The sequence below is a fragment of the Lissotriton helveticus genome, chromosome 7, assembly GCF_964261635.1.
Source record: "Lissotriton helveticus chromosome 7, aLisHel1.1, whole genome shotgun sequence".
Classification (NCBI taxonomy): Eukaryota; Metazoa; Chordata; class Amphibia; order Caudata; family Salamandridae; genus Lissotriton; species Lissotriton helveticus.
The window spans coordinates 837,599,542-837,625,562 of record NC_136068.1 but is presented as its reverse complement, the minus strand read 5'-3'; the positions used below and the strand labels follow the sequence as shown (position 1 = coordinate 837,625,562).

The window sequence follows — 26,021 nt, the reverse complement described above, 5'->3', positions numbered from 1 at the left end:
TTAAAGGGAAGATTCCCACAAAAGAAACCGACTCGGCTAAAATAGATAGAAGCGCTCAAAATAAAGATGAATCGAAATTTGCCTAGCATTGTAACGGTACGTTTCAATTCTATTAAGGACACGGAGGCGAGGATTATGCTTTTTACCTTCTTCGCTGATTTATTCACAAACTCACAGCAGCCAAAAAGCAATAAAGTCAGCCCTACACCTCAGAACAAAGGGTATGGGCAAAACAAAAATGAACATGTCCATCAACTACAACTCCCATGAGCAACATAAGGCAGTCCATAATGTAGTCCTTTCTTAGTATCTACTGCATCTTGGTAAGGCATCCCTCTCATGACTACTTCCTTTTTCTTCGCGCGAGCCACGCTATTCCGTTACTGATCTTGCTTGACGCCATCATTTCCTACAAAAAATACCACAGCGTCAGCAGTGAAAGGGAACCTGCTAGCGTCCAAAGACCATACAATGCACAACTTCAAGTCTCATAACCATGAGTACCTACTGTAGTACGGGTGGGTTATCTCCTTGGGTAGCCAGGGAGGAATAATCCTCGCCTCCGTGTCCTTAATAGAATTGAAACTTACCGTTACAATGCTAGGCAAATTTCGATTCTATGTCAGGACCGGAGGCTTCAGATTATGCTAGTTTAAAGCTCACTCACCACCAAATGAGCAATATCACCACTGGTTTGAAGTAAAACCTCTTAAAGGTGGAATCCGAGGACCAGTCCGCAGCACGCATCAAGTCCTCCAACCGGGCACCTAAAGAGAACGCTTTGGAGGCCATGGCCCCTCTAGCCGAATGAGCACCGAACTGTTTCGTGTCAATACCTGCTTCCTGCATGATCCACCGTACCCATCTGGCAATGGTGGGAGATTAGACAGCCTTGTGCGGCTTTCGCAGCGCGATTAGCAGCTGTCGTTCGCCCGGAGGGCGAAGTTCCAAGGTTAGGTCTTCATAAGCCTTCAAACACTGAACCACGCACAGCTTGGGTGCGTGCACGAAGTATGGGTAAGAAATCATCCTTGAAGCACACTTCGAGCGACGCCCCAGCGTGAAGACCACCCCATCCGGGGAAAAAGCCCTCGCCGAGACATCCAAGGCGCGTACATCCGACACTCGTCTGCATGAAACCAGACACAAAAGCATTGCCAACTTCGTCGAAAGTTCTTTCAAGGACAGATACTTGTTCGGCGGCCACGACAAAAGGAGGTTAAGCACCAGGTTAACATCCCAAAGAACCGAGTAACGCGGTTCCGGAGGCAAAGAGTCGAATTCCACGGTGGAGCCGACAATCAAAAGGATGTTACCCTATCGGCACACCCGCCACTGGCTGGTGGCCCGCCGAGATTGCTGATCGCATCGCGTTGATAGTACGATAGGCCAAGCCAGCCGAAGCGGATTCCGCCAAATAATTCAACATTGGAACGACGCCTGCGACCAAGGGATCCAGGTCTCTTCGTAGACACCGACGGGACCACTTATTCCAGGCAGAGCGATAACGTTTAGTCGTGCTTCTTGCCCAGGCCTTTGAGAGGAAACTCTCAGCTGGTCTCGAAAGTCCCGGGAGCGACAAACGTCGCCCGAAAGCCTCCACGCCATGAGGTGAAGAGAGCTCTGAGTGATCAGGTGATGGGGTTCCCCGTCCGCGCTGAGAAGAAGTTGCGGAAACCGGGGGAGTAGGATTGGAGAATCCCAAGAAAGTTCCAGAAGAACCGGAAACCAAACTTGAGACCTCCACCAGGGAGTCACCATGACCACGTCCGCCCGCTGGCGGCGAAGATGGGCTGCCGTCCTCAGCACCATCGAAAACGGGGGAAAGGCATAAGACTTGTCCCGGCTCCAGTCCTGGAAGAAGGCGTCCGTGGCCTCCGCAGAGGGGTCCGGCCTCCAGCTGAATAAACGCGGGAGCTGATAGTCCAGACGGGACGCAAAAAGGTCCATCGAGGACGGGCCCCAGAGGCGGTTCAGCCACCTGAAAACTTGCGGGTCCAGTTTCCACTGACTGGAGTCCCGCAGGTGCCGGGAATGCCAATCCGCCACCGGACGACCAGGTGCCGCCTGTGGAAAACTCTCCACAGCGGGCACCCCAGCCAGCGCGGCTGGCATCGGACTCTATCACCAAGTCTGGGACAGGACCGAAGATGGCTCGGCCATTCCAGGCCTCCATATGTGCAAGCCACCATGCCATTTCCTCCTTCATCTCGTCCGAGAGGGGAACCACCTGATCGTATGCGAGACCCCGCCGGAGATGGTGCGCCTTGAGGCGTTGAAGGGCCCGGTAATGCAGGGGCCCCGGGAAGATTGCCTGGATGGAGGAAGACAGTAGACCTACCACCCGGGCAATCTGACGGAGAGAGGTATGCGATAGCGAGATCGTCTGGCGGAGGATGTGGCGGATCTTCCCCAATTTCCTGGAGGGAAGGCTCAAGGTGCACTGCACAGAGTCCACGGTAAAACCGAGGAACACCACCGACTGAGACGGAGCCAGCAGTGACTTTTCGCTGTTGATCACAAATCCTAGCCCCTGGAGCAAGGACACCGTCTGGCGAAGCTGAAGGTCCAACTGCACGGGACACTGTGCCAGTAACAGGATGTCGTCTAAATAGACTATCATCCAGATTCCCTGGCTCCGCAAAAATTCCACCGCTGGGCGGAGGAGCTTGGTGAAACACCAAGGGGCTGAAGAAAGTCCTAATGGAAGGGCGGTAAACTCGAACACCTGACCTCCCCACCGGAACTGCAGAAAACGCCGGTGCGGAGGGTGATTGGGAACCACCAAGTACACATCCTTGAGGTCCAGGCGGACCATCCAATCGTTGGGTAGCAACACATCTCTCAAAAGATGGATCCCCTCCATCTTGAAGTGCCGGTTAACCAACCAACTGTTGAACTCTTTGAGGTCGATTACCGGACGCTCCTCCCCCCCCCCCCTATCTGCTTTGTCCACCAGGAACAAATTGCTTAAAAACCCTGCCGGATGGCGAGTCGAACGACAAATGGCGCCCTTGCGAAGCAAGTCTGAAACCTTAGTCGACCAGTCGCGCAGCCGCACAAGAGAAAACGATAGGAGGAGGCGGCCTGTCTTGGCGGGGCTGATCGTAAAACTCCACGTGGAAACCCCGTATAGTTTGCAAGACCCAAGCGTCCGCCGTGATTGCGGCCCAGGCCTCTGGGAACAAGGCCAAGCGCCCCCCCCCCCCCCCCCCCACCCCCCCCCCCCCCACACGGACTTGTTCCGCCGAGATAACACTCACCGTTGGAGGTGTTTCCAGCCGCATTCTTGAATCCACCACGACCACGGAAGCGTTGTCCTCTGGTAGGATAGAAGGTGTTGTAATTTTGCGAGGAGTTATACTGCCCTCGTCCGCAGCCTTGATTTCTGTTGGTCGCTTGTTGACCACCACGGCCATACGCGCGGCCCCCTCCGCGACCGCCCTCCTGGAGAAACGCTGTTGGAAGACCTTCTTTATACTTGACTGGGCCCTATCTAAGGACGTGAAGGTATTAACAAATTTTCCCAGTTCCTTTATAAATGGATCTCCAAAGACACCAGCCTGGGCTACTGCCCCTGCTTCAGAAGAGGCCAGAACCCCCAGCTTAGGGTCTAACTTGCTAAAGAGGGACCTTCTGCGCTCTGTAGACAGAGCGCAGTTTGCATTTTCCAGGAAAACCACCACTCTCTGCGCCCAGTTGGAGAGGACCTATGGGGAAATGGCTGCCCCGGACACTTTGGCTTCTTCTGCCATGTCCAGGATTTTCGTTATTGGGCCTATGGCGTCCAAGAGCTTATCTTGGCAAGACCGCCAGGAGCGGTCAATGCCCTTGCGAGGATCTTTAACGAACTTCGCTAAAAACGTGGCCATCTTGGGGTCCAATTCCGGGGTCAGGGCAACCTTACCCTCTAACGTAGGCCTGGGACATTCCCCGCGCAAACAACTCCTTGCCTCCTTCTCCAAGGGCTTGCGGAGGCGGCCAGCGACGAACTTCGCCACCTTCTCCCCAGGGGTCCAGGCTGCCGACCGCGGATGCATAATTTCATCCGGGTCAAGCATACCCGAACTATCCTGTGGCAGTTCGGCGGCGGAGCCTTAAGGCCGCCAACAACGCACCGACCCATCCTCATCGTCGGTGTCTGCCGGGGAGGCCGGACCAGAAGACAAAGGAGCTGTCCCTGTGGACCCCGAGGGGCCGAGGAGGGCACGGGGGCGGGGTCAGACGCTTTAGCCAAGAATGCGTCGCGCAACCTCTCAATGGCATCTTTGTCCACACCTTGCGCCCCACTTGACACCCCATCCTTACAAGGTCTCTTAGGAGCTGGGGGAATCACTCTCTGCCAGGACCGCAGGTACAGTAGAAGCCCCTAGGTGTGCCTGAGTCACCCTCTCGCACTCTTGTATAATGCGTGCAGAGAGACGTTCCTCCATAGGCCCCACAATCTCTGTGACGCACCGGTAAATAGAACAATCCAGAGCCTGATAAATTTGTTGTCATTTAGGTAGCCCTGCGACTCTTCCTCTTCATAGTAGTCGTCCCCCATCGCCACAAGAGGACTAGCGCTAATCACAATACCTCAGAACTGGGGAAAGAACCAGGGAGTCAGCCCAAGGAGCAGGGCAGCAGGCTATAGCCTGTACAGGTTTTAGGGAGCAGAGCGAGGCTGCCAACAAGTGATGCCGGGTAGCACCGGGGTTAATGGGGGGCACTGAACCCACTAGCGCGCAGGCCATCTTAGACAGACCTGGCCTCTGTCACCTCCCTGCGCGCTAGATACGCGTTTTAAGCAGGAAGCAAAGAAATACCTCAAAGTGCCCTCATACGCCCATAGGCGGCAACGCGGTCAAGCCGCAATACGGACCCCAACCGGGGCGTTCGTGTGTAGACAAGTGGGGGCCTTTACAGACTCAAAGGCTGAGCGTCTTGGTGAGGTGACTGGGAGAGCCTTGGCACAAACGTTCTCCTCAGCGCGGTCTCTTGACGAAGAACCGCGCCGGGGAGAACGAGACGCTCTGGCTCGCCCTAGCGGCCAGAGGAGGCCGACAACAGGGTAAAGTCGCGTAGGGACAAAGAATGTCCCCGCGGCTGGTACGGGCTCTGAAAAAGAAACGGAACACCAAATAAACCCCCACAATAGAAACCACACATTAAAATATCAAGAAAAACCCCAATAATCCACAATAACTAACGCAATTGAGGAGAGAGAGGTAAAACCACTTAACTGGCTGCGAAGCAGCGAAGAAAGAGGAAGTGGTCATGAGAGGAATGCCTTACCAAGATGCAGTAGATACTAAGAAAGGACTACATTATGGACTGCCTTATGTTGCTCATGGGAGTTGTAGTTGATGGACATGTTCATTTTTGTTTCGTCCATACCCTTTGTTCTGAGATGTAGGGCTGACGTTATTGCTTTTTGGCTGCTGTGAGTTTGTGAATAAATCAGCGAAGAAGGTAAAAAGCATAATCTGAAGCCTCCGGTCCTGACATAGAATCTGTACATGCATATTATGAACGCCTATTGCAGGTATTTAAACCGTACAGTGGTTTAGAAAACATTGATAATAATGACGACACATTTTATATCGTTTTGTGTCCGGACTAAAACCAGAAATCTCTCAAACGATAAAAATGAGTAAAGAAGAAGCAAAGAAAAAGTTTCCCTGTCATGGGTGCGGAAAATTGGAGCATTGGAGAAACAAATTTAAATTAATACAGAATAATAATGTCCATAGACGCAGAATGAGGTTTCAATGAGACAGCCGCAACAGGTAATACAGTATCAGTTACCTCCTGCCCCTATGCCTGATTTTGTGAGTCAAGCCAAATACAGTGTGGACACAGGATTTCGGGAGGGAAGTGGTAAGTAAAATACGGTAACACCACAGTTTTTTACAGGACACATTTATTTTAAGACAAAGCCTACGAAGCCTAAGAAGGGGGGGAATGGGAGAGGAATCCGTACTTGGAGCATCCTTACCGATAGTTCAGTCAGGTCCATATATTGAGGGAAAAGTGGAGGGAAATGAGGTTACCTTTTTGTTGGGACACTGGTGCAACCCGTACTGTGAGAACAGCAGACACCCCAAACTGACCCCTCTCGGGAGAAGCGATCCAAGTAGTGGGTGTTTCTAATAAATAAATTAGGACCCAGTCACAGAACCAATGGAAGTCTGTATCTGTAATTTTAGAGAGATGCACAAGTTTGTAGAGTGCGACTCTAGTCCTTTAAACTTGCTAGGAAGGGATCTACTGTGCAAGATGAATTGCACAATCTTTTGCACACCAAATGGTGTTGAAATTCAGACTCCATATGAAGACGGAGTGTACAAAATTATGTTAGCCGAACAAGAAACAGAAGTTAAAAAGATGCTCCTAGAAGAATCACCAGAAGAATTAAAAACCTTTGTGAATCCTGATGTGTGGGATTTTTCTGGAAAAGAAGTAGGTTTGATGGCAGATGTCGATCCCATAAAAGTGACAGTGAAAGAAGGTGTAGTTTACCCAAATATTCGACAGTATAAAGCGAGTCCTGAAATAAAAGCAGGTGTTGCAAAAATAAATGGAGCGTTTGGTTGAACAAGGCATTCTACAAGAAATAATGAGCAGTCCTTGTAATTCACCTATGATTGGCATGAAGAAACCAAACGGAAAGTACAGAGTGGGCCAGGACCGTCGGAAAATTAATAAAATAGTTGTCCCATGTTCCCAGTACTACAGAATCTAGCAGTAATTCTGTATCAAATACCATGGAGGGCAGGATGGTTCACTGTAATTGATTTATGCCATGCCTTCTTTTCCATTCCATTGCATCCAGATAGCAAGTTTTTATTTACATTCAAATTTGACAAGCATGTTTACGTCTGGAATCGTGTTCCACAAGGGTACACGGAAAACGCATCTATCTTTAATCAGATTTTGAAAAGGTGTCTTGAATCACTGGTGTTTCCCGGACAATCTGTTCTGGTGCAGTATATCGATTATCTATTATTGGCATCGAGAACCAGAAATGACTGCATGATTGATTCCATTGCATTATTGAACCATTTAGCAAAGGGTGGACATAAAGTGTCCCCAGAAAAATTGCAATTCTGTACAACCTCAGTCAAGTATCTGGGACACGAGATAGAAAGAGGGGTTAGAAGAGTGACATCTGAGAGAATCAAAATAATTCAAAACATGAAACTACCCCAAACACAGAAAGAAATCAGAATGTTTCTCGGATTTGTAAGTTACTTCAGGCAGTGGATTGTGGGATTTGCAGTGTTAGCTAAACCTTTGACTCAGCTGACAAAGAAGCAGGCAAAAGATCCAGTCGAATGGGATGATGACAGCATTACTGCTTTTCTAAAATTACGCAACAGTCTGTGTGAAGCTCCAGCATTAGGGATGCCTGGTTATTCAAAAGAGCTTGCACTATTTTGAGACACGAGACAATTGTGTTCTCAGTTCCAACCCAGACCCATGGGTTAATGAGACGTCCTGTGGCATATTTTTCTGCCACATTGGACCCAGTGGCATCAGCACTGCCAGGTTGCCTGAAATCGGTAGCTGCAATCTGCAGGAGTCTTGAGCAAAGTGAATCCATTGTCATGGGACACCCTGTAACAGTATATGTCCCACATGCAGTAGTGATTCTGTTAACCAGAACATGTACTCAGTATTTAACTCCTAGTCAGATGACTAAATATGAAAGAATTATTCTTGGTTCAGAGAACGTGGCAATAGTCTGGTGTACTACAAAATCCAGCAACCCGGTTACCAAATTCACACTTTGAAGAAGTAAGGGAGGAAGTCGAACATGTTTGTATCGACCTCACTGAATTAAGTACTAAACCTCTGGCAGACATACAAGGAGAACCTTTAAATGACCCAGAACATGAGCTATTTGTAGATGGTTCATGTATGCACCATGGGGAAGGAGGACTAAGCACTGCTTATGCTGTGTGCACATTACCTGGTATAGTCGAAGCATCCTATTTACCAGGAGTCAAGTCTGCACAAGTAGCCGAATTTATTGCTTTAATAAAAGCGTGCAAAATTGGGAAAAATTGGAGAGTAACCATTTACACTGATAGCCAGTATGGTTACGCGGTCGTGCATGACTTTGGCAAGCTATGGATGCAAAGGGAGTTCATGACTTCTTCAGGAACCCCTACTAAAAATGGGCAATTTGTAAAAGAATTACTTGAAGCAATTCAATTGCCTAAAGAATTGGCCGTGGTCAGTGCGCTGCTCACCAATCTGGAAATGACAAAGTGACAGCTGATAATCGTTATGCTGACCAAGTGGCTCAACATTGTGCCAGATATAGAATCGCAGTAAACCAGAAAAATCGATGCATGTGGAATCAGCTGCCAACTTATGCTGTTGAGGAGTAAATCATTGGGAGGAAGTGAAAGATTTGCAAAGTGAAGCAGAACCCAAAGAAAAGGAAGACTGGGAGAAAATAGGGTGTCAGATAAGACCTGAAGATGGTGTGATAGTTTACCTGGATGGGGGACCAGTATTACCTGATCGCATGCTTGCACCAATTGCCAGGATGTACCATGGGGCCACACACATAGGCAGAGACGCTATGATAAGGTTGTTCAGACAGGATTGGTTTAATACGAAGTTCAGGAACATAGAGAGTCTTTGCCAGAGATGCTTAATTTGTCAGCGAATGAACTCTGGTAGGAAAACTGTGGTTTGTCCGGGAAAAATTGAGAAAGCACAAGGCCCATTTATCAGACTACAACTTGACTTCATTCAGTTACCTGCTTGTAGAGGATTAACATATGTTTTAGTCCTCGTTTGCTTATTTTCAAAGTGGGTCGAAGCATATCCAACTAGGAGGAATGACAGCTTAACTGTAGCCAAACTCTTTTTAAGAGAGCACATTCCTCAGTTCGGTTTTCCAGTAACGATTGAATCAGACAGAGGGTCTCATTTTAATAATGAAATAATTAGACTGATTTGTGAAGCATTCAAAATTGAGCAAAAACTGCACTGTGCATACCGCCCAGAGGCTTCTAGAGTGGTCGAACAACTGAATGGTACGATCAAAGCAAGATTGTGAATCTACCCAATTGGAATGGCCTGATGCTTTATCTCTTGTCCTGATGGGACTCAGAAGCATTCCAGACAAAAAAACAGGCTTGAGTCCCCATTAAATACTCATGGGTAGGGCAGTGAGGCAAGCATGTGTACCAGGACACAAGCTGTTAACTATATCTGATGATTTAGTGTTGGAGTACTGCAAAAAGTTGGCTGATCAAGTGCGTTCTCTCGCTCACCAGGTTGGGGAAGACGCTGTGGCCAGACAATTAACTCCAGCACATGATTTGAACCCTGGAGATTGGGTAGAGATAAAAGATCACACCCGGGAATCTTGCCTAGCACCAAGGTGGGGAGATCCACACCAAGTGAAACTGGTTACCACCACAGCTGTAAAGTGCAAGGGAATCCCAAACTGGATCCACGCCAGTCATACCAAAAGGGTAACAGAACCTGACGAAGTTGAGAATGAAGGTTGCGCAGTTAAAAGGGTCTCAAGAAGTTGATCCTGAAGTAGTTGACGAAGAACAACCGTGCACCAGTAAGGATGAGTGGATTCCAGTGGTCGATATACCTGAAATAAGAATAAGAACAAGAAGCCAAACATATCTAGATAGTCAGAGTGATAGTGAGGATGAGACAGGAATAGATGAACGTACTCAGATTACAGAAATCAAAGCTAATGGTAATCTTGAGGAGGACCAGTTAAGGGGAGAGCAATATACTCAGACCAACGAAACACCCACCAGAACTCCTGTGTCTGAGGAGGGACAGATGGGTACTAGAAAAAACACACAGGCAGAAGACAATCAAGAAATTGCAAGACCCGTGCAGAACCAGACAGGATTAGCAAAACGGGTTCAGGAAGAACAAAAAATTCAAGGCCCAGCAAAGCAATATCCTGAACCAGGTCAGACTAGTGTAGAAGAACCCATCCAGGCAGAAACGTCAACAGTAATAAGCTGTAACACTTCTATGTTCCCGGGATCGGGGAAGGCCAGGATATAACAAGAGAAGCAGACGGCAAATGGCTAATAAAGTATTTAATGGAGTATGAAAACAATTGGCTGGATTAGTCGAATAGGAAATAATAAAGGACAATGTAAATAAAGCAATGTTAACGATACCCTTTTGCAGCACCAGGGGTTCTTATCGTCCTCCGCATGTGCACCGGTCCCGGTGTACGCCAACGGAGGGCACAGTGATAAGCAACGGCCGAAAATGCCGTTCGACAGCTGCTAAGGGAATAATGTTGTTGGTGTGGGTACTCTTGGGGTTGTCACGGACTTGGGAATGCCCAGCCGGGCACTCGACCATACAGCCCGTGACTGGAGCCAGGGAACAGCCGCTCAACCTACTCCCCTAGAAGAGCACACCCTTAGGTAGAATAGAGGTCCTACTTTCAGCCTCAGTTGTCTTATAACAGAGACGCGGCAAGTACCTCCGTGGTGTGCGTCTTAGCTAGAGACCAAAGGTTGTCAGGGCGGGGGCGCAGAGCAGCCGCTCAATCTCACCTCTGTTACACAAGCAACAGAGTTGTACACAAAACGCTCTTCAGCTGAGAGGCGGCAAACACCTCAGTGGCGTGTCTCTTTGTTATCAATGCTATGGACGGAGAGGGGCAGAGAGAAGCCGCTCGATCTTGCCTCCTGTCCTCTACTCCGGTATATTATGGCACAAACTCTCCTGTGGGCTCCACAGCTGAGACGCGGCAAGCACCTCCGTGGTGTGTGTCTCAGCTAGTCAACAAGGATCGTGAATCGGGAGCAGGGAGACGCCGCTCACGCTTACCTCCAATTCACTTCTGGTTCGCCACTCAGAACGGAATTCCAATAAAGCTGGGATCTGTGGTTGAATCCGACGTCGGCAAGGGATCTGAATATCCGACGCTGCGTCCTCGCGGTGAAATGCTTTTGAAGGCGTTTCCGGTCCGCGAGCCTCTCGCTAGGCAGGCTGGTTGTTGTAGTCCCGGTCCTGTGAGGGCGCCGATCAGTCCGTGTCGGATAGCGCTAAAGGCAGCGGGAATGTCAGGGGCGAGGGGAATCGTGACATAAGCCCTGGACAAGGTCAAATAGAGAGGATACTGAAGACGACGAAAATCAAATTGTGCCACAACTTAAACAAAAGAACATCTGAAGAAACTGAAAGCACAGTGCCAGCTAAAAGACTCAGAAAAGGCGATAAATGGCCTGGTTTTGCTAAGAGACTGAAATATCGCCTAGTCACAATAAAAGAAGAACCTGAAGTGGACGAAGTAACAAGTCAAACTGAACCGTCAACAAGTAATCAAAGACGAAAAAGCCCACGCTTGAAAAGACCTAACAATAAATTCAAGGGTCCTGAATTGACTTAAGTTATTCTCGAAGAATTCAAGAATCTGGAAATCAGTGATGAAAGTGATGAAGAATTGATTGCTGATCAGTCTATCGAAGAAGTGAGACCAACTTGAGATAAATTCGCAGTTGTATTCTGTGTGAAGTTTACAAAGAGGGGCTAAGTCTCCTTAGTCAAAAGGGATGAAGCTAGAGTTAGTGGAAACTCAAAAAGACATTGTATAGAGACATGCTATAGAATATGTAGTGTATGGATAGTGCTTATAGTATGGCTAGGACTGACATTAGAAATACCTAACTTGATGGCTGCTAAACAAAATGACAGTAGTATACATGGAAGGGTAGCGCACTATAAACAAGATAGAGTAGACTTAGAAGCACCAGATGAGACAGAACTACATCCTTTTAGAAATAGAAATGAAACAGATTTGAATGTATTTGCTAACCAATTAGTACATTATATAGAGACCATGCAAGTTAGTGATTGCTATGTCTGTATGAAATTACCGACATCAGTAGCTGAAGGAGTTATTTACCACTGACATGTGGTATTTCATGTAGTATATTAACTAGTTTGTTTTATAGAACTGGAAAGTTATAGTATTATTCTAATTTAGACGTCATGGTTTCTGAAATTCCTATACGCAGAAAAATTAATCCCATCCTTAGCAGTAGAGATGCACAGTTCCTGGGTGAATATTTTCTAACAATGAAAGCAAGAGATATAGCTGAAGCACATAGACAATTTAACATATAAATTACATGAAGAAGAGAAAATATTTTTGAATTTAGTAGAGAAAAGGAGGAGACCGGATTTCCATAGAAAAGCCACTGAAACCCCAAATGGCGTGAAAGGGAAGAATTTATGGCAACTGGCAACACTCATGCTGCTATGTGTCTGGATTTTAAAAAGAAGGGGAAAATCTATCTCCATGGGTTGAAAACAGAGTATAAGAATGTATTCATCGTTTCCAGTGAATGTGAACACCATTTCCTGATAATTGGGGGTTGGGGACTAAAAGGGGGAACTGATCCAGTATTTCCTGGAGTCTATTATATTTGTGGGAACAAAGCTTATTTTAAGCTGCTTGAGCATTCGTATGGGAGTTGCTATTTCGTAATAGTATTCCCAAAGGTATACCATGTAAAAAGAATTACTGGAAGCAATGAAAACGAAAATGAACTAACACGATGATATAAAAGAGCTCGTTTTTCAGAAATTATAGTTTATATACTTAGTGCATTGATACCTTCAGTGGGAGTAATTCTGAACACTCAAAGAATTTGTAAATTGTCTACAGTAGTGGATCGCTTATCGACTGATATTGCTGGAGGATTCTTATTGATCAATACTGAATTAGTTGCGATCAGATCAATGGTTTTACAAAATCGACTTGCTCTTGATATATTATTGGCAAAAGAGGGCTGAGTCTGTAGAATGTTGAAGGCCCAACATTGTTGCACTTACATACCTGATAAAAGTGTTGAAATTGGAAGGTATGTCAGAAATATTACTCATTTGGAAGAGCTGAAACCACTGGAGGTTGATAGTGCATGGAAGAGACGAACTGATGGTCTCTCCTCAGCAGGTAGTTGGCTTTCTAATGTTGGTAGAAGCATTGTAGGTAAAGTACTGATGCCAATAATGGGAATATCACTATTAATTTTGGTGATAATGATTTGGTGCAAATGCTGCAGAAACAAAGTGGTATGCAGTAAATGATAAAAGAAAGCAACGAAAATTCGATGAAATACAAATGGAGGAATTAAAGAAAATTAAAGGAATTATAAGAGATTGAAAGGTTTCCAAAAGAGAAGGTAAAAGAGAACTCCTAAAGAAATAGAAGAAATAGAATTGGGAGAGTTACATTTGGCATCTGGTTCCGTAGTAGTGATGATATAAAATCTCATCAAAGAGGGGATTGATGGAGCAAGGTTTCATAAGTACAGAAACTTGCTTGTATTCAGCCCTCTCGAAATAATCTATAACTAATTAATCAACATGTTTTGTTTACGAATATTTGCATTACACGACATTTAGTATCTAGGGGAAGCTTTTCTATGCGCTTTTACGAACAGTAACCAGAGTGTCCTAAAATGGCCGCCGAAAACGCGGGAACCTTTCTGCGCATGAGTCTGCCACATCTACGTGGTGTGACATATCTCTGCTTTGTTGGGAATTTCTTGCTTCTGCGCACTAGTGCCAAGATGGCTGATTCATGTCTCACGCACTAATACACCTGCTATTGCTTCAACTGAACTTTGTTCGTTCTGCTTAACTATTTATGCTATAGTATAAATAAAGTAATGGGGTTACAGTAGAGAAGTTGTATACAGTGCATTAATTTATTTTTATCTTCTAATATGTTTTTTCTTTGACTTTATTAGCTCGTATCTGGGCCTAAGAGTGACACAAACTGCATATTAAAAAGCTGCGCCTGCCCAAATGAACCCAGAAAACCCTGAAGTCGCTGTCATTGAATGACTGCCAACACTCCTCTTACCCACGATGTTCCTGGGAAACTGTCCATTTGACCTCAGGAGAGGAAGAAATATGAACTGTAACAAATACAATGTATACCAATTGCAACCAATATTGCTGGGTGGAATAAAAGTGCATGGGAAAATAAATTATGGGCGGGAACTTGATAAATATAATTCAATGAAAATTACCTCATCTTAGTACGGTGTGATGACCTCTCCACGTCTTTCTGACCAATCACTGAAGGGGAACACATAGATTTGCAACATTTAGGGGTGGTACATTGCCCTGGAAATGGTATAACTAAGGTAGGCTCAGTTAGAAAAATTGTACGACTTGTCTGATTATCTGACCTGTCACTGACCCAACGCATGCTATAGGAGATCGAGAGCAGAGGTGCTGGCGGAGCACTCGGTCAGAAGAATTGAGAGTTTGTTGAGGGAGAATTATCAATTACCCAATTGGGGCATCAGAATTTGGCATAGAGAGAGGGGTGTAACGCTGGCGTTGCACTAGTGGAGGTTACCTGTACTGATCTGCACCTGTCCTGTCCGCACCTGATTAGTTAGGAGCCCTATCTTTGTCCCAGCCCGTGGCCAGGATTGGCCCGTGCACCCTTCTAGGTATATATAATCCATGTGGTATGTCCTTGTACTAGTTCCCTTTTTCACCCTTCCCAGGTACCAATGTCTGATGGTGTTACTGTGATTTCTTGCAAACGTTATGCCCTATTAATCATTTTATTACTTGTAAAATTTATGGTCACTGTATTGTGGCCACTGACTCAGAAAACCATGCATAGATAAAGTGTTTAAAACTTCTCCAGAGTCTGATTATTTCAGGAAAGGTAAATTATTAAATTACTACTTATCATGCTAACTCCCTTTTCGATCCCTAGGACTTATAACATAGGTGACAAGGATTAGTGAGTCATGGTGTATAGGTATAAGTCCTGAAAATATAAAATTCTGATGGGCAGGAAATAGAAGCAGGATTACTGGTTCATAGGTGTGAATGTTTTAGGGACCCATGTGAGTATGATTTATTGAGCTGGTGATCCTGCGCGCCATCACCAAGGCTACTTCTGTGTAGAATGCTCTGAGACTGTCGCACAAGTTACTTACCTTCGGTAACGATATATCTGTAAGAAACAGTAGTTAGTGTTAGATTCCTTATCTTAGAATATCCCCAGGCGTCATTCTGGATCCGGAAAGTTTTGCGTAGCAGTACCCTTGCAGTCGTCTGCGGCTCCGCATCAGTCGTCATGGTGGTCGGCAGGATGACGTCGTCTGAGTACTTAGACGCTGCCCTCGCGCGCTGATGTCAATTCTTGTACATTACTTTCCGTGCCAGAAACACAGAGCCATGCCAAAGACCGACACTGGTGCCATAAAACTAGGGCCCTCAAAGGGAAATACCTTAACCCTAGATATCGGCCTGCAGAACGGGGAGGATGGGAGGGGCGGTAAGGAATCTAACACCAACTACTGTTTTACAGATATATTGTTACAGAAGGTAAGTAACTTGTGCATCTGAAAGAAACAAGTTAGTGTTAGATTCCTTACCTTAGAATAGATACCCCAGTAATACCAACCCCGGTGGTGGGTCTGCGGACCAAGATTACACCAGAAAAGATGGATTGTGTAGACGTAAATGTGGATTGGAGGGTACTTTCTTCCATATCCTCTGGGAGTGCCGTCATGTAGTCGAGTATTGGAGTAAGATTCATAATATTATTCAGGAGGTCACGGGGGTCGCTTTATTGAAGGAGGCGCGAAGATGCCTTCTCAATATATGGGAACCTACTGATCTAAATAATGCACAGATGCAATGGACCACACTGGGCTATATGATACCGAAAAGGAATATTGCCCAACAATGAGGTGCTGAGTTACCCCTTCAACTGTGAAAGCTGGAAAAAGGATTTGAATTGGAGTACGTTCCGAGAAAAAACTGTACGTGGCACGGGGGCGCCCCCGAAAATGGGCCTCAATTTGGAATCAATGGAATGGATATAGAGGAGAGATTTGTGTACCGCCTAGAAATTCAGTATTTGAAGTTACCGCATCCCCGTGAAGCTATTGACAAGTGTGTACTTTGGCTCTGCTACCACCCCTACCATATCCCCTTCTTGTTGTCTTTCTTTACAAATGTACCGCAGATTACAATGCGATTCGTCTGTATTGTGTCTCTTTGTTTGATGCCTTGATTAAATAAAAAGAATTGTTAAAAACATAAAAAAAGGATTACACCAGAAAGTCCTGGAGAACGGAACGGCCGAAAAAGCCATCTCTCCAAACTTGGTTGTCCAGGGAGTAGTGTCTAGCAAACGTGTGCAGCGAGACCCACGTAGCTGCCTGACAGATGTCCTTCAAGGGAACCCCCCGACCCAGGGCAGTAGTAGCCGCCGTGGCCCGAGTGGAATGGGCCCTCAGCCCAACAGGGGTTCCTTCAGAGCCAAAGAGTAGCATACCTTGATACACAACACGACCCACCGAAAGATGGTCCGTTTGTGTACCGCCGGTCCCTTCTTAGCGCCCACGTAACCAACAAAGAGCTGGTCCTCCTGAAGAGGCAGACGAATCGGAGGATCGACTGACATGCTGAGTAGCTCGGGATACCAGCATCTCCGTGCCCAGTCCGGAGCCACAAAGATGACCAGGGCCCGGTCTCGCCTGATCTTCAGCACTCTGGGCAGAAGTGGTATAGGCGGAAAGGCGTACAACAGACCGCAGCTCCACTCGTGACAAAAAGCGTCTCTAGCAAGTGCCGCCTTGGAAATTCCAACGCGCAGAACTGATGACATTGCGCGTTCTCTTTGGTGGGGAATAGATCTAACCAAGGCTCTCCCCACTGCCGAAAGAGGCCTTGAGCCAAGTCCAGACGCCATTCGTGATCAAACATGCACAGGCGGCTGAGTTAGTCTGCCCCGGCGTTCAGGGAACCTGCCAGTTGCTGAACCACCAAGGTGACACCCTGGTGTTCCAGCCATTTCCAGAGGCGCAGAGCCTACTGACAAAGGGTCCATGACCCCACCCTGCCCTGTTTGTTGCAATATCACATGGGGGTGGTGTTGTCCGTGAACACCTGCACTACAATTCCCCTGACAGAGGGAAGGAATGCTTTCAGTGCAAGCCGGATCACCCGCAGCTCCAAAAGGTTGATGTGGAGCCGGGACTCCATCGGAGACCAGAGGCCTCTGATCTCCCTCTCTCCCATGTGGTGCCCCTACAACCTAGGAGGGACGCATCCGTCACCACTACGTGCTCTGGTTGGGGAAGGGAGAGAGATCTGCCGCTTACCCAATCGCGGTTCGTGAGCCACCACTGCAACTGTCTCGCAGTGCCCTCTGAGATCCGGACATAGTCGGACAGGCTGCCCTGATTCTGTGCCCACTGAAACCTCAGGTCCCACTGCAGAGCCCGCATCCGCCACCGGGCGTGATGCACCAGAAGGATGCAGGAGGCCATCAGCCCCAGGAGCCGCAGCGTCAACCTGACAGAGACTTGGGATAAGGCTGAAATACTGGAATCAGAGCCTGAATATCCCGAACCCGCTGTTCGGGGGGGATAAACCCGAAACTGCGCTGAGTCCAGAACCGCTCCCATGAAGAGGAGCTTCTGAGAGGGGCACAGATGTGACTTCGGCACGTTGATGGAGAACCCCAGCGAGTGCAGGCGGTCGGCCGTAGTCTGGAGGTGGGAGACGACTGTTTGGGGCAAGCCCGCCTTGAACAACCAATCGTTGAGATAGGGGAAGACTGACACCCCTAATCTGCGCAGATGAGCTGCGACCACCGCCATCACTTTCGTGAACACCCGTGGGGCGCTGGTAAGGCTGAAGCGGAGCACGGTAAACTGAAAGTGCTCGTGGCCTACCGTGAACCGCAGGTAACACCGGTGGGCCGGAAGGACGGGGATGTTGAAATACGCGTCCTGAAAGTCCAAAGCTACCATCCAGTCTTCTGGGTCCAGGGCAGCTAGGACTGGAGCCAAAGTCAGCATCTTGAACTTCTCCTTCCGGAGGTAGCCGTTGACACTCCAAGATAGGGCGTAGGCCCCCTTTGCCCTTCTTGGGTACCAGAAAGTAGTGGGAATAGCAACCACGTACTACTTCTGGCCCAAGAATGCGCTCGACAGCCCCCTTGGCCAAGAGGGCCGTAAATACCTCCTGCAGAAGTTGCAAGTGATCCCCAGACATGCTGTGGTACTGCTGTGGCATGGCTTGAGGAGTCGCCTCGAAGGGGAGGGAGTAGCCCCTTTGGACGATTCGCAGCACCCACCTGTTCGATGTGACGGAGCGCCAGTGGAGGAGGTGATGGCGAACCCTGCCCCCCACTGGTGTCGAATGGGCCTGAAAACTCTGACGAGGATTTTGAGGCAGATGCTGCGGGGGCGGATGTGGAGAGGCCTTGCCTGTGTCCCCCGGCACCGCCACGGCGGTTACCACGTCCGCGAACGCGTTGCGGTGGATTCTGCGGTCTGTGGCTAGCTGGACATGAGGGGGTGCCCCTTCCTTGGCCACGAAAGGCGGAAGTCTGCTGGCGTTGGCCGAGGCCCAAGGACTTGGCCGTAGCCGTGGAGTCCTGAAAACGTTCCAGCACGATGTCCGCCTTGTCGCCAAAAAAAGCGACGGCCATCAAAGGGCATGTCCATAAGGGAAGCTTGGACATCGCCTGAAAAGTTGGCAGACCTCAGCCAGGCGTGGCGGCGAACCGCCACTGTCGTTGCAATCGCCCTGCCTAGCGAGTCCGTGGTATCCAGCCCACACCGAATGGAATATCATGCTGCGTCCCTTCCCTCCGCAAGGGCCTGGGCGAGCTTTGCCTGGACGTTCACCGGGCATTGCGGCAGCACTTCCGCAACCGCATCCCAACAAGAGTGGGAGTAACGGCCCGAAAGGCAGGCGGTGTTGACAGACCGCAACCCCAAACTCCTTGAGAACAGCTTCTTACCAAACTGGCCGTTCCTTTTGGATTCCCGATCCAGAGGGGCGGTCAGGAATGCGGTCTGGGATCACCAGGCTCTCAGGGGTGGGGTGGACGGACAGGAAACTGGGGTCGCCAGGTGCCAGGCGGTGGCGTCGGGCCATGTTCCGATCCACAGGGAGGCCTGTGGAGGGCTTGGACCAGGTGCCCAGCAGAACGTCAGTGAGGGCCTCGTTTAACGGCAGAAGAGGCTCCGAGGAGATTGCCTGCGGTTTGAGTACCTCAGTGAGGAGGTTAGTCCTCACGGCCACGACTGGGAGCTCAAGAGCCAAGGCCTTGGCTGCCAGAGTCAACACCACACTGTATGCAGCCCCACCTCCGTAGCCACTGGCTTCCCCAAGTTTGTCCGTCCAGTACTGACTCAACTGGCACTGCAGTGCCAGAGGGTCCTCAGACCCCTCCCAATCCTCCTCGTCCTCCATTTCCTGAAAGACAGGAAGAAATGGGGCCGGATCGTCGGTGAAGGGCTCACCTATCGGCGTCGAAGACGGCGCCGGGCAGCGCCTGTCCGACGCCGGATCCGGACCGGGTCGGGGATGACGCTGCCCGAGGACGGCGCCTGGTGAGACACCCTTGGTGACGACGCCGGCGGAGGGGTCGTAAGGTCGTTAGTTAGCTGGGTATTTCACTCATACAAAACCTTTGAAATTCCCCCGTTATTCTTAGTTCAGCTAACTATAACTCTCACGCCGTGTTGGTGAATGTGTGGATGTGTATGTAGATGGTAGAATTGATGTATAGGTTGTTGTAAGTGGTATTGGTATCTCCATTTTTTTGAAAATTTTAGTTTCTATTTTTTAATGTGTGTATCAACGGTTATATTACGCTGAGAGCTGGTCTGCCACTCTGTCACAAGGATGATGTCATGAGTGATGTCACGAACCATGTCATGAGTGATGTAATATGTGACGTCATCCGCAGTGCATTGTGGGCGCGCGAGTAATAGTTAGCTGAACTAACTATAACGGGGAATTTCAGAGGTTTTGTATGAGTGAAATATCCATCTAATTATAACGTGTGAAACCTATGGGTTTTTTCAGTGAATATATATATCTATATCTATATATATCTCAGGTGTTGACAGCCACACATCAAATAGTTACAGGAAGCCTTTGACATCTGTTAAAGTACACACACTAGCTGAACGCTTCAAGGGGCAAGTAGTTTGAAAGACCTATTTGGCATATACTCAAGGGGTCCTTATATGTATAAATCTGGGTATTCCATTTGTGGTGAAACTACAGTATTGATCCTGAGGGCAGATATGTGGTGTAGAAACTCTGGATGGGGGACTGATGTCGTGGGAGGCCATATATGTCCCCAACAGCAATAATTCCCAGTTTTTGGACAGACTTCTGCCAATCTTCGGGCTGGATATTAACGCACCTATAATCTGGGGCAGAGATTTCAACTGCGTCTGTGACCTTGACTAAGATAGATCCACTCAATGACTGCACGGTGCGGAGTCTTTAAAAAAGTTTCACACAACTTTAACTCCTCGATAGTTAGTAGACACGTTCAGAACGTTTGGAGCCTAATGCATTTATTGCCAGGCACATCAACTGCATACTAGATTAAACATGTTCCTTTGCAGTGAGGGATACCGCACTAAAGTACAAGACACAGAATATTTGAGCAGGACCATTTCCGACCGTAAATCACTCGAGATGGTTTTGTCATGGGGCAGACACTGCATGCAGACACTTGTCTGGAGACCCTAAATAAACGCACCCTTAGACGTCCCATTTAGAGAAACAGGTACGCAAATTGACCATTACTATACAGAGAATGAGGGTGGACAGCCACGTACCATTTCACTGTGTGGGAAGTGTTCAAGGTTAAAAACCACACACTGTCAAATCAGTACTGGCATGGCATATTCCACTCTCAGAAAACAAAATGACAGAACAGATTATAACCCGGAAGAAACACTAAGGAGGCACAGAATTCTACTAAACTTTGGAAAGCATTCGGGAGGGGACATTGTGGCTCCTACGCAACAAACCCTCTGAGCTAAATGATAGTTGCCAAGAACAGTGACAGGACTATGCTGAAACAAACACTTTCAGCTAGCTTGTACTTTGTATATCATTTATACAGGGATAACACAATATAATATATATATTGTTATACATATGACAGGACTCCTTAGGGGAGAAGTTTGATTTTAGGTTTTTTTAATGTATGAAAAGGAATAATCTAAAGGTTCTACAAGCAACACTAAGGAGGCACAGAATCCTACTAAACTTTGGAAAGCATTCGGGAGGGGACATTGTGGCTCCTACGCAACAAACCCTCTGAGCTAAATGATAGTTGCCAAGAATAGTGACAGGACTATGCTGAAACAAACACTTTCAGCTAGCTTGTACTTTGTATATAATTTATACAGGGATAACACAATATAAGATATATATATAGTTATACATATGACAGGACTCCTTAGGGGATAAGTTTGATTTTAGTTTTTTTTAATGTATGAAAACAAATAATCTAAAGGTTTTACAATGTTTGGAAATGTTACCATCATCCGTCCAAAGGGTCCAGTATGCTTAATGTATACATTTACATGTTCAAAGACTTAATGTAGATAGCCCGAGACCTGTATATATAGGTTTATTTCTCATAGGCATATATGTATAAAAACCAAATAAAGATACTGGGAAAAAAACACTGCTAACTTTCTGCAACGCAGACAAATGGGGTCTAACAAAATTGAAAGCAACCAGTAGCATAACTAGCTAGAAACTGCAATTATCAAAAAAAAATTGGTTGTCCGTCCAAAAAAAGGTGTTACAAAGCACGGCGTGCAATGACATCAGAGAACACAGCGATTTGAAGAAAATCCTTTGCCCTCCCTCCAGGAAATCTGAAGTTAAAAAACACCAAAAAGGCTCCAAAGCACAAAGTCTGATTACTTTTTTCAGCAGGAGGAAATATACAAAGGTTCAATCTGATATAGTGTCAGATATCATCAGAATTACTAGAAACTGAGAACAAACGTTCATCAGCACATTCTCATGTCAAAAGAAGAGTTATACAGAGGATACAAACTAGAACTATGCTTCTAGTACAGCATTACACATCAAGCAAAGTTAAAAACAAATCAGCTGGACTGAGCACTGGTAGACACTTAGGAGGCCCTATATTTTAATACAACACATAACAAAACACATTGGGGCAGTCAGAAAAAAATAATGAAAACTTACTGTCGTCCCCTACTGGTCCAGCAGAACATTGAGCTGGAGGATCACGTGCCAGATCGTTCAATTCCTGAAGTAGAAAAGAGAAAGCATTTTTCTTTAGATACATAATCGGCAAAAAAGCGCCATTTAATTTTGTTTTACACTTTTTTTTTTTAACTTTAGGAGCAATAGAAACAGCCATCTTAAATACAAAAAGGATAAACTTCAACTTGGTTCCCTTACCACAATAAATAAGTCAGAACAAGAAACTGGTTAAAAGTGTCAATACGGATTTGTTCAGTTTGACAATGTTATAAAAAAAATGTAATCAGAAATCATTTTGGGAAACTAATTTCACGGATATTGTGGTAAGCAAGAAATGGGACATCTCCATGAAAGTTACCACAAAATAGCTTCTTATTTGTGGGCTCTCAGACAATTTTTTCAAACCATGCTATTCAGAACACAAATTAGAATCAATTACAAGCATAAAAAAGCAAACGGGCTAGAAAGCTCTGAACTGTACTTTTGAGGACTAAAATCAAATGATAACAAGCAGTGTCATAGCAAATAGGTATCGCCTTTTGGACCTTATAAGTGTATCTCCATGGTGCACATTATCCTGGGTGCTGTGCCATCAAGGATTAAAGAGCTATAGTAGACACGTAATCTGAGCATACAAAATCTTAAAAGGTGGTTTTCCTGCTGTGTTGTCTGTAGTTGAGATGCAATTAATGGGTCTTTCACGGAAGACTGGTGGTAATCCAGAGCCCCATTTGCTTTAATACATATTTTTAGGTCTCGCATAGGCAGCGTATGCGCTGCCTCTACGAGGCATCAAGTAATCTGTATAATTGTGTGAAACTCCGCCTATTGCTGGTAGCTGGTATTGCCTGTAATACTAATTTATTCCTTGCCACTCTTATCAATGATTGCTCTGATGCCATTTGCCGAAGAATATTTTTCACCTAATACACTCCTGAATAAGTTTTATTTATTTTTTGCTCGTGTCTGTATGATTTCTGCTCCAGCACTGAACTAAATGGCGTAGCGGGGCACAATGGCCCCAGTACTCTGATGGAAAATGGTTCCTATTCATTTTTTGCTCGTGTCTGTATGATTTCTGCTCCAGCACTGAACTAAATGGCGTAGCGGGGCGCAATAGCCCCAGTACTCTGATGGAAAATGGTTCCTCAGCCACCTGTCAGGTTGTGAAAAACATCCTTAATTGAGGTAAAGAGGGGCCCTCACAACCACGTGCCCCTTCTGCACCATTGACAGCCACTCCCCCTTGTCTGGAATTCTGATAGGTTTAGGAGTTGCCCAATTCAAGGCCACATCATGTGCAATTAATTATTCCCTTGTTGCCAAGTCACGCCATTTGCACCAGCGGCAGCACAAAATTATGGAACAGCCCCCCCCAAACCGCAAATACTTGTGTGCTATTTGCCCCCTCCACCTCTCCCGCCCCAAATTTTTCTTTTTCTGGTTACCTTGGCTTGAACTACTGACCTTCTTTCCAATTTGCAAATCTTCATCAGAACCTTTACATGGCTAGGAATTGTAGCCCTGAAAGCTAGAGCTGACACCTTGAGGTGGACAAACTACACTTCCGAGCGGAGTTTTGTCTGGCGTTCCATGCCGTCCGAAGTCCTGCATAAAAGAAGCAATCCTCTCCATTCTTGACAAAGAAAACTATCTTGAAAGTCTTAAAGTACTAGCTTGATGTTTACGTATCAGCTTTTGTGTAAATGTAAATGTAGTATACTTGTAAAGCGCACAGCTGCCCCAGCAACGGGGCGTCCCGGCGCTGTATAACTCTGGGGAACCCGTCCTGGCTTTCCCTGTGGGATGGTCCCTTGCTGGGAGTCCCCAAGGTGGAGCCAGGCATCCCCGGAATTGGTGGGGCCGTTGTGGAGATTAGGCAAGCTAATGCCCAGAGTTGCCGAGTGGAACCCCTGATTAGAGTAAGCACCGAAGCGAGAATTATCGAGTCCGCTGACCAAGGTCCACGACCCTGCCGCGTCGGGAATTGAACCCTGGTCCCAGGCTGACTTCTGCTCTCAGGCCTGCCGCCTCTAACCAGTGAGCCACACTACTCCACTGGCACTGTTGTGATCTGCAAAAACTTCAATCAGCAGCCTGCCCACCCTACAGTTCATTGTCTCTCAAATGGCAGCATCACACTGAAGACTTACCTGATAACTGGACCCAAAGAGTCCATCGTCATCCTTCCATTCATTCAAGGCTGGGTTTGTTTATGCTTTGAGAATTCGGCTGCAGTTTTCTGTGCCCTGAGAAGCATTGCATGCAGTCAAAGAGGAGGCACATAAGCAGAAAGAGTGACACCATCCCATACCTCAACTGAGGCCAAGAAGTTTCAATGACTTCCCCATATACCAGCAACATATTTCTTGAGCCAATCTCACTTTGGGAGGGAGGCACCTTTATCTCCAGTACCAATTACTAGCCACATTTGACCAAAGTTTCATGAATCCTCTTAGTGGTGAGGAATGACTATGCCATCACTCTTTCCAGGCTGCCTCTATCTCCTTAAGAAATTCTGGGAAGGCAAAACAGTCTGAGGCTCCTCTTTATAGGAGCAGTCAAGAAGCATGTCCTGAACCTAGAAAGGGACTGTCTTGTAAAGAGGAAAAGGATCTGTGCCGTCTTCTAAAAAGTTACAAATGTTCACTTGTGGCTCGCTGCTGACTTCTGTGCAGAATAGCTGGCTATTCTCGTGGACTTTGGGATTGCCTTTTGCGGCATAGTCATCCTGGAGTAACACAGGAAGTACCCTGTTTTTCTTGGTAAGAATTCAGCACTGCCACTACAGGACACTGTTGTTCGGAGCCCATGCTGTCCCTCGAATCTTCACTGAGATCTTAGTACTGGGACATCCTGTTTGGGACAGCTGACTGTCCCGCTTTGTCTTTACTTAGACGATGAGGTGGTGTCAAAGGCAGATAAAGAGCCTGGGCTAGCTCATGCTTGGAACTCCATTTAGCTTGGGTGCTCAAAAAAAAACTCCAAATCATCTTTCTTCCCTTCCAAAATTATCCATAATGGAGTGGTGGTTCTGGTTGCTAGCTTGGCAAAAGCTGTTCCTCCATTTAAGAGTGTAATGGTGATTTCCCAGACAGTGGATCACTTCCTCGCCAATGTGACCTTAACACAGTGGTTCTGGGGGTTTTCAGGAGCTGTGATCCTGCTGGGGAGGGGGACCAGTCAGATGCATTTCTGCAAGTAAACATGTTGCAGCTGAAATTAGTCTTCTTAGCATTAATGGCACTCCTGCCATTCTTGAGATCGAAGATGGTGAATGGCCACTCATGTAGCACAACCGTCTTTGTCATCAGGATGCACCCACTCCCCTCAGATCTGCAAGCTGGTATTGGCTTTTAGAGCGTGAAAGTAATGACCTACTATGTGCCCGCTAGTTTATGTGCACACTTGTAGGAAGGTGGATATCTGACTATATGGTTACCCCCAACTTTTTGCCTAGTGTTTAGCTGGTTTTTTACTTAGTTGGCCTGGGATCCTGCTATTCAGGGCCCCGGGATTTCTGCTCTCTCTGTAAAATGGACTCCATGTACTTTAGGTACATATCTAATTGGATATTGGGTCACCTTGTGAGCCCCTGTATAGTGTACCATAGGTACCCAGGGCATAGGTGCATCCAAGGCCTACCCGGGGCTGCAGCACGTATTATGCCACCACTGGCTGAACAGTCAGCTGGGGCAAGGTCGTGTAATCATCCCTTGCTTAGGCATAGGAATACTATACCTACCATTATATATAGACACATATATACCTATAAGTCACTCCTATGGCAGGCCTTAACAATCCTGGATTCTATGAACCAAAGGGGATAGGTCCATAAACAAGTGGTGGGGACTAGACCCTTTATAGAATATGTAACACAAATTGCCCGAACCACAAAATCTCCACAAGCTTCTTGAGAGGGAAAGATCAATTTATTGTGATCACCCTCGACA

The 26,021-nt window shown here is 47.0% G+C and overlaps 1 protein-coding gene across 1 annotated transcript in view; it reads right to left on the bottom strand.

The window, feature by feature from the left end:
- Nucleotides 1–26,021, bottom strand: part of LOC144769274 (ubiquitin-conjugating enzyme E2 D2) — a 311,568-nt gene that overhangs the window by 171,578 nt on the left and 113,969 nt on the right. The window contains exon 2 of the mRNA XM_078653332.1: nucleotides 22,048–22,111. Coding sequence (XP_078509458.1) covers nucleotides 22,048–22,111 — 64 coding nt within the window. The remainder of the gene's footprint in view (nucleotides 1–22,047; nucleotides 22,112–26,021) is intronic.